The sequence below is a fragment of the Carassius gibelio genome, chromosome A2, assembly GCF_023724105.1.
Source record: "Carassius gibelio isolate Cgi1373 ecotype wild population from Czech Republic chromosome A2, carGib1.2-hapl.c, whole genome shotgun sequence".
NCBI lineage: Eukaryota > Metazoa > Chordata > Actinopteri > Cypriniformes > Cyprinidae > Carassius > Carassius gibelio.
This window is the reverse complement of record NC_068372.1, coordinates 10,851,624-10,860,466: the sequence shown is the minus strand read 5'-3', so window position 1 is coordinate 10,860,466 and position 8,843 is coordinate 10,851,624. Positions and strand designations below refer to the sequence as shown.

Here is an 8,843-nt window from a genome sequence, read left to right as displayed (position 1 = left end):
TGGGGCTCTAGTTGTCCTGGTCTCCGCTGTCTTTCAGGGATGTAGAGGTCTGGATACGTACTGGATCCGGGCGACTGCAGTGACCCTCTGATCTGGATACAGACTGGATCTGGTGGCCACGATGACCTCGGAACAAGAGAGAAACAGACAAATATTAGCGTAGATGCCATTCTTCTAATGATGTAACAAGTACATAGGGTGTTATGTGAAGTGTTTCTGGTTCCGGTTTACCTAATTAATGCAGCCTAAAAATCCTTTAACGGATTTGGATATTAAAAGCATATTAGTATGTTATGTGTAAGCCAGGTTAAAGAGATGGGTCTTTAATCTAGATTTAAACTGCAAGAGTGTGTCTGCCTCCCGAACAATGTTAGGTAGGTTATTCCAGAGTTTAGGCGCCAAATAGGAAAAGGATCTGCCGCCCGCAGTTGATTTTGATATTCTAGGTATTATCAAATTGCCTGAGTTTTGAGAACGTAGCTGACGTAAAGGAGTATAATTTAAAAGGAGCTCATTCAAATACTGAGGTGCTAAACCATTCAGGGCTTTATAAGTAATAAGCAATATTTTAAAATCTATACGATGTTTGATAGGGAGCCAGTGCAGTGTGGACAGGACCGGGCTAATATGGTCATACTTCCTGGTTCTAGTAAGAACTCTTGCTGCTGCATTTTGGACTAGCTGTAGTTTGTTTACTAACCGTGCAGAACAACCACCCAATAAAGCATTACAATAGTCTAACCTTGAAGTCATAAATGCATGGATTAACATTTCTGCATTGGAGATTGAGAGCATAGGCCATAATTTAGATATATTTTTGAGATGGAAAAATGCAGTTTTACAAATTCTAGAAACGTGGCTTTCTAAGGAAAGATTGCGATCAAATAGCACACCTAGGTTCCTAACTGATGACGAAGAATTGACAGAGCAACCATCAAGTCTTAGACAGTGTTCTAGGTTATTACAAACAGAGTTTTTAGGCCCTATAATTAACACCTCTGTTTTTTCTGAATTTAGCAGTAAGAAATTACTCGTCATCCAATTTTTAATATCGACTATGCATTCCATTAGTTTTTCAAATTGGTGTGTTTCACCGGGCTGCGGGGAAATATAGAGCTGAGTATCATCAGCATAACAGTGAAAGCTAACACCATGTTTCCTGATGATATCTCCCAAGGGTAACTTATAAAGCGTGAAGAGTAGCGGCCCTAGTACTGAGCCTTGAGGTACTCCATACTGCACTTGTGATCGATATGATACATCTTCATTTACTGCTACGAACTGATGGCGGTCATAGAAGTACGATTTAAACCATGCTAATGCACTTCCACTGATGCCAACAAAGTGTTCAAGTCTATGCAAAAGAATGCTGTGGTCAATTGTGTCAAACGCAGCACTAAGATCCAATAAAACTAATAGAGAGATACACCCACGATCAGATGATAAGAGCAGATCATTTGTAACTCTAAGGAGAGCAGTCTCAGTACTATGATACGGTTTAAATCCCTACTGGAAATCCTCACATATACCATTTTTCTCTAAGAAGGAATATAATTGTGAGGATACCACCTTTTCTAGTATCTTGGACAGAAAAGGGAGATTCGAGATTGGTCTATAATTAACAAGTTCTTTGGGGTCAAGTTGTGTTTTTTTTTTTTTTTTATGAGAGGCTTAATAACAGCCAGTTTGAAGGTTTTGGGGACATATCCTAATGACAATGAGGAATTAATAATAGTCAGAAGAGGACCGATGACTTCTGGAAGCACCTCTTTTAGGAGCTTAGATGGTATAGGGTTGCTTGGTTTCCCGCCAAGCAATACGAAATACCTCTAGTTTTGTTTTCCTCCAGCTGCGCTCCATTTTTCGGGCTGCTCTCTTTAGGGTGTTTAGGCTGCTCTCTTTAGGGTGTTATAATGAGTATGCTCATTATACCATGGTGTCAAACTGTTTTCCTTAACCTTCCTTAAGCGTAAAGGAGCAACTGTATTTAAAGTGCTAGAAAAGAGAGAGTCCATAGTTTCTGTTACATCATCAAGTTGTTCTGAGGTTTTGGATATGCTAAGGAATTTGGATACATCAGGAAGATAACTTAAAAAGCAGTCTTTTGTGGTAGAAGTGATGGTTCTTCGATACTTGTAACAAGAAGTAGAATTTACAATTTTGGCTATATGAAGTTTGCACAGAACTAAATAATGATCTGAGATATCATCACTTGGCTGAATAATTTCAACACTATCAACATCAATTCCATGTGACAGTATTAAATTTAGAGTATGATTTCGACAATGAGTAGGTGTTGTCTAACACCAATAGAGTTCAGAATGTCTATAAATGCTGATCCCAATGCATCTTTTTCATTATCGACATGGATATTAAAATCACCAACTATTAAAACTTTATCTGCAGCCAGAACTAACTCGGATGTAAAATAACCAAACTCTTTAATAAAGTCGGTATGGTGGCCTGGTGGCGCGGCTCATGTTTATAACAGTAATCTTGGGGGGTGGACTCATTTAAAATAATGTAATCATCAGGTTTTAGCCAAGTGTCTGTCAAACAGAGCACATCTATATTATAATCAGTTATATTATTTACAAAAAGTGTTTTCGTAGAAATGGATCTGATATTCAATAAGCCAAGCTTTATCATTTGTTTATCCATATTTTTTATTTGTTGAACCTCAATTAAATTGTTAGCCTTAACTTGGTTTGAACGTTTTTTGTATTTTCTAGTTCGGGGAACAGACACAGTCTCTATAGTGTGATATCTAGGTGAAAGAGTCTCTATGTGCTGAGAATTAACTGACCTCTGTGACGGGAGGCAGCTAGCAGACGGTTGGTTTAGCCAGTCTGTCTGCTTCCTGACCTGGGCCCCAGTTAGTCAAGTATAAACACTAAGACTATTTGCCATATTTCTAGAGAGAAGAGTGGCGCCACCCCAGGAGGGATGAAGACCATCTCTTTTCAACAGGTCAGGTCTGCCCCAAAAGCTCGTCCAATTGTCTATGAAACCTATGTTATTCTGTGGGCACCACTTAGACATCCAGCCATTGAGTGATGACAATCTGCTATGCATCTCATCACCACGGTAAGCAGGGAGGGGACCAGAGCATATTACAGTGTCTGACATCGTGCTTGCAAGTTCACACACCTCTTTAAAGTTATTTTTAGTGATCTCCGACTGGCGAAGTCGAACATCATTAGCGCCGGCATGAATAACAATCTTACTGTATTTACGTTTAGCATTAGCCAGCACTTTTAAATTTGCCAAGATGTCAGGCGCTCTGGCTCCCGGTAAACATTTGACTATGGTGGCTGGTGTCTCTATATTCACGTTCCGTACAATGGAATCACCAATAACTAGAGCACTTTCATCAGGTTTCTCAGTGGGTGAATCACTGAGTGGGGAGAACCTGTTTAATGTTTTGATCGGAACAGAAGAGCGGTGTTTTGACCCACGACTACGCTGCCTCACCGTCACCCAGTTTCCCTGCTGCAGGGGCTCTGTTTCCGGAACCGAACAATGTACAGGAATCCCTGAGCTAGACACACCCAAAGCCGTATCTAGAGCCCTAACTTTCTTACTGTCCTCAATTAAAGTTTGGATGCGTGTCTCTAATTCTGAAATCTTCTCTGTCAGCCTAAATATTTCCCTGCATTTATCACATGTGAATCCCTCATCAGCGACAGAGATAGATAAACTGTACATGTGGCAAGAGGTGCAAATAACGATAGCAGGCGAAGCCATTACTCACCATGCTTGATGAAATATTCTTACTGCGGTTGTTTGATGAACTTGTGAAAAACTGCCAACTCCAGAGGGTTAAACTGAACAGAGATGACATAACTGAATTCAATGATGAACTGCCTTTAACTATCATTTTGCATTATTGACACACTGTTTTCCAAATGAATGTTGTTCAGTTGCTTTGACGCAATGTATTTTGTTTAAAGCGCTATATATATAAAGGTGACTTTGAATCGTCACTGTGGGACATTTGCCGATAAGACGCTGCACCACTGTAGGACAGACAAGTCTTGAGGTCTTTAAACCTTCACTGCCTAATGCGGCATATAAAATTTAAAACTAATCCAAAGCCGCAGCAGGCTAAGACATGTGGGTTTACACTGAAGACGCGTCACTTGAACCATTGCACATGATGGGATGTCTTTATTGTTCCATGTCACAAGCTTAGCAAGAACCAACACTTACTTGAATTGATGCATTTCATAAGCCGTGCAAAGATACCTCAGACAGTGCAGAAACAGAAGATGATAACGGCGACGTTCGACAGAAAGTTTCTCCACACGCTCACCCTGCAGCCATAATCCAAACACCAGCCCCACACAGGTGAGCACACATGCATTAATACAGACACCACACCCCCGGTGACACCCACGGTAACCAATGACGTCACTATGCACGTGCACATACACAACAGTATAGAAAGAAAAGGAGGAAATATCATGAAAGACTAATCAAACTCAGATGTATGGCTCCTACATTCCGGCCCCAAATTATTTCATAGTAATAATTGACCACCAGAACCACCTTGTGGGAGACAAACATCAATCAAAAGGCAAAGTGAACTTTTAGTCCTTTAAAGTCAAAGTTCATATCCGCTGTATCCACAGATCTTCACTGCCCCTCCGCTTCCTGCAGAAGGCAGACTTTAGTTATTGGTCTGTTCAGATAACTGGTTTTAGTTTTAATCCGTACACTTCGCACCAGTCCATTTTTGTCCGGAACAGTATCCATAATTCTTCCTGTAATCCAAGTATTGCGAGGTGCCATATCATCCACTAACACGATGAGATCTCCTGGAACAAAGTTTCTTTTAGCAGCATTCCACTTCTGACGCTCCTGAAGTCCAGGAAGGTACTCCTTCACCCAGCGCTTCCAGAACAAATCCGACATATACTGCACTTGTTTCCAGCGACGACGAGTGTAAACATCCTCCTTCACAAACAGTCCTGGTGGCAACAACGGCCGCGACTTAAGTAGTAGTAGATGGTTAGGAGTCAACGCCTCCAAGTCTTGAGGGTCTGTTGATGCTTTTGTAATTGGACGGCCATTAACAATCGCCTCAACCTCACAAAACACCGTCGCCAAGCCTTCTTCGTCCAGAGTCTGAGTCTTCAAAATGGAGTATAGCACTTTACGAACTGACCGGATCAATCTTTCCCAAACACCTCCATGGTGTGATGCCGCTGGGGGATTGAAAACCCATTTGACGCCCTTTTGTAACAGCACGTCATTTATGAGGTTATGGTTCAGATTCTCAATGGCCTCCCTTAATTCACGTTCAGCACCCACGATGTTAGTACCATTATCTGAGCGGATTTCAAGAACTTGACCCTGTCTAGCCACAAACCTTCTAAAACCATTGATAAAGGAGTCTGTATCCAAAGATGAAAGAACTTCAAGGTGTATGGCTCGCATCGCCAAGCATGTAAAAATGAGCCCATACCTCTTGACCACAGCTCTTCCACGTTTAACCTCAAACGGTCCAAAACAGTCCAAACCAACTCGACTGAAAGGAGGCTCATCAGGAGTTATCCTACTGTAAGGAAGGTCAGCCATTTTCTGATGTCCAGGCAAAGCAGACAATCTACGACAGATAACACACCTAGACAAAACCTTTCTAATGGCAGCACAGGCACCAGGAATCCAATATTTCTGACGCAGATGAGAAAGCATATGGTTTCGTCCACCATGACCTGTTTCTTGGTGTACATGACAGAGAATAAGATTGGAGATGTGTTGATCTTTAGCCAATATAACTGGATGTTTTGCTTCAACTGGCATAGCTGCTCTACTAAGCCGTCCTCCAACCCTAATGAGATCACCATCCAGGATCGAGTTAAGCTTGTAAAGGTGACTCGTCCTCCTTACACACTCTCCTTTCTTCAAGTTGGCCAGTTCTTCCGGAAACCTTATTTTTTGACAAAAACGGATAATATCTAATTCTGCTGCAACCATATCCTCCATGGACAGAACATCCTTTGGCACTTGAGCCTTAACACCTTCCATCTGGACCTGTAGCGCTTTCCCCAGCTGCTCGGCACCAAGGTCTAATCCTGAAAGAGTTTCTCTCAACAGCTTGCGATGTCTCACCCGGGACAAAAGCAAAGTCTTAAACCTGAGAAGCCAACCAACAGCCCTTTTAAGACGAAGCCAAGAGGAAAAGTAACCAATGAGCTTCTCCACTGGACTGACATGCTCCACTTGAGCAGCGTTCACCACCACAGCCCTGACCTCCGGGTCTACAACAAAAGAGTCTCCCAGGGTCTCAAGGTTTTTGGGCCAACTGCTCTCAGGCTCATGAAGAAACTCAGGACCACTGAGCCATGCACTAGTCTTTAGCAATAACTGAACTTTAACACCTCTGGAGGCTAGATCCGCAGGGTTGGTTGATGTATTCACGTACCTCCACTGAGATACGTTAGACATTTTCAATATTTCAGACACTCTATTTTCTATGAAGATTTTAAATCTAGATGTCTCGTTTTTTATGAATTTCAGAACAGAAGTGCTGTCTGTCCAAAAAACTGACTCTTGGAGGTCCATTTGCAGTTCCTTCCTCCACAACTTATCCATCCTGCTAGCCACCACCGCAGCAGTCAGCTGCATACGGGGAATGGTGACAAGTTTTAGAGGAGCTACTCGTGCCTTTCCCATTATAAACGCACTGTGAGTTCGCCCACAATCGTCATGGAGCAACAGGTAAGTCACAGTCCCAAACCCCTCCTCACTTGCATCTGCAAAGTGGTGGAGCTGAGCAGAAACAAGACGACCACAGTCCACAGGCTTTATACACCTACTGACCTTCCAATTATCAAGGTCATGAAGGTCTTCCAGCCAAGCCATCCATTCTCCAGCAACCGAAGAGGGCAAAGGATCATCCCATCCCAGACGTCTCCTGCAAAGATCTTGGAGGATTTTCTTGGCAGACAAAACAACAGGTGCCAAGAAACCAAGAGGGTCATAAATCGAACTAGTCACGGACAAGATTCCTCTTCTTGTGAGTGGGTGAGGTTTAAGTGTGGTGTAATCCAAATTTTAACTTTTATCATGTGTGCATTTGCTACGTGCTTAAAAGTACAGGACAACCTGTGCTGAAGACCTCAGCTGAACTTTAGACTTAGAAGACTGTTATACATATATGGAAACAAGAGAAGCTAGAATTAGCGATTTCTATGAAGGGATTGTATTTTCAAAACTGCATGACGCAGAGGTGATTAGATCTTATCTCGCCCGCTATTTGAAGCTATTAACTCCCTTTTGTGGGTTTCTAATCAGAGAAGAACGAGACGGTTGACCTTTTGGGTAAGGTAGTTAGACTTTGGACAATCAAGCTGCTGATCTGCGGAAATAGGGAACCGAAATTACCTTGCAAGAGCTTAATGTATTTTCGGAGAAGATGACGAATGTTTTAATAGCTGTCTGAGACGTGACTGCATAGATGTGCCATTAGTTTGGTACAGACTTGCAGGCTATAAGAGGAGAACTCACCTCTCTTCTTTATTCTTCTTCTCCTCCTCTATCTCTTTCTCTCAGACTGAGTTCAGACTAGACCCTTCTGGCTGGACTTCGTCTTTTCTTACCTTTTTCCTTCTTATATTCCGGGGCTCATTTGAACTCTTTGATCATCTTACAGGTTTTTATTCGTATCAGATACATTGTCTTTATTGTTGTTATTCTAAAATGCAGGTATTTTATATGCTTGTGATATATTTTGTGTTATTTTACTAATATTTTTAATTACTTTTGCATATTGTAATCAATGATATTGCATTAATCTTAAATGAGTAAAATCCAATATATATGGATTGCTTTTAAACCTATATTGATTTTGAATTTGTATTTTCTATATTTGAAGTTAACTTTAATAATTAATAATCTGTTTGCAAGAAATGAGTTGTTGTCACACTTCTCCTTTTCTGTGAATAAATTTGCATACTAAAATACCACCCCACCGTCTGACCAGGATTGAAGTCTCTAATTTTTTGCATCAAAGTGTGACTTTAAACTTAAATGAGTCAGATTGGACACACCACTGTACACCCAAAGCACGCTCTACAGGCAAGACCTCTTTCACCTCTTTGGCCCGCTCCTCCTGAGGGATAGTAGCGAGGACAGTACGTCGGTTACTAATCCATTTCGTGAGCTTAAAACCGCCTTTAGCACACAAAGCACCAAGCTCTTGCCATAAAGATACTGCTTCCTCTTCAGAGCCAATAGACACCAAACAATCATCGACGTAGAAATGGTGCAGGACAGTGTTAACTGCCCTAGGACTGAAACACTTCCGATTGTCTTCAACACACTTCCTCAGACAGAGCGAAACAGGCACAGCTAGGGGAGGAAGTAGCACCGAATAGATGCACCATCATTCTGTACTCCACTAGCTCCTGACTACAATCTCCATCAGGCCACCACAGGAATCTCAACAAGTCAGAGTCTTCAACCGGCACCCTGACCTGATAAAACATGGCCTCAATATCTGCCATGAGCACCACAGGTTCCTTATGGAATCTTGTGAGGACTCCCACTAACAAATTTGTGAGATCCGGTCCTTGAAGAAGCTGTGAGTTCAAAGAAGTCCCCTGAAACGTAGCCCCACAATCGAAAACTACCCGCAGTTTTTTCTTTTTAGAATGATACACCCCATGATGGGGTATATACCACACCCTTCCATCACAACGAGCAAGCTGCTCAGTTGGAACTCTCTCTGCATAACCATTAGTCAGCATCCCGGACATGAATGTGATGTAATCGGACTGAAAAGACAGATCTTTATTCAAACGCCTTTTAAGACTCAATGCACGCTGTTCTACAAC

At 41.9% G+C, this 8,843-nt stretch overlaps 1 protein-coding gene across 1 annotated transcript; it reads right to left on the bottom strand.

Moving 5' to 3' along the window:
* Positions 1–2,704: 2,704 nt before the first annotated feature.
* LOC128026436 (uncharacterized) lies at positions 2,705–3,645 on the bottom strand (the record flags this gene model as incomplete). The annotated part of the gene is made up of 1 exon (XM_052613594.1): positions 2,705–3,645. A coding segment is annotated over one exon (765 nt), but the record flags the coding sequence as incomplete, so codon positions are not given.
* Between the last annotated feature and the right edge of the window lie 5,198 nt (positions 3,646–8,843).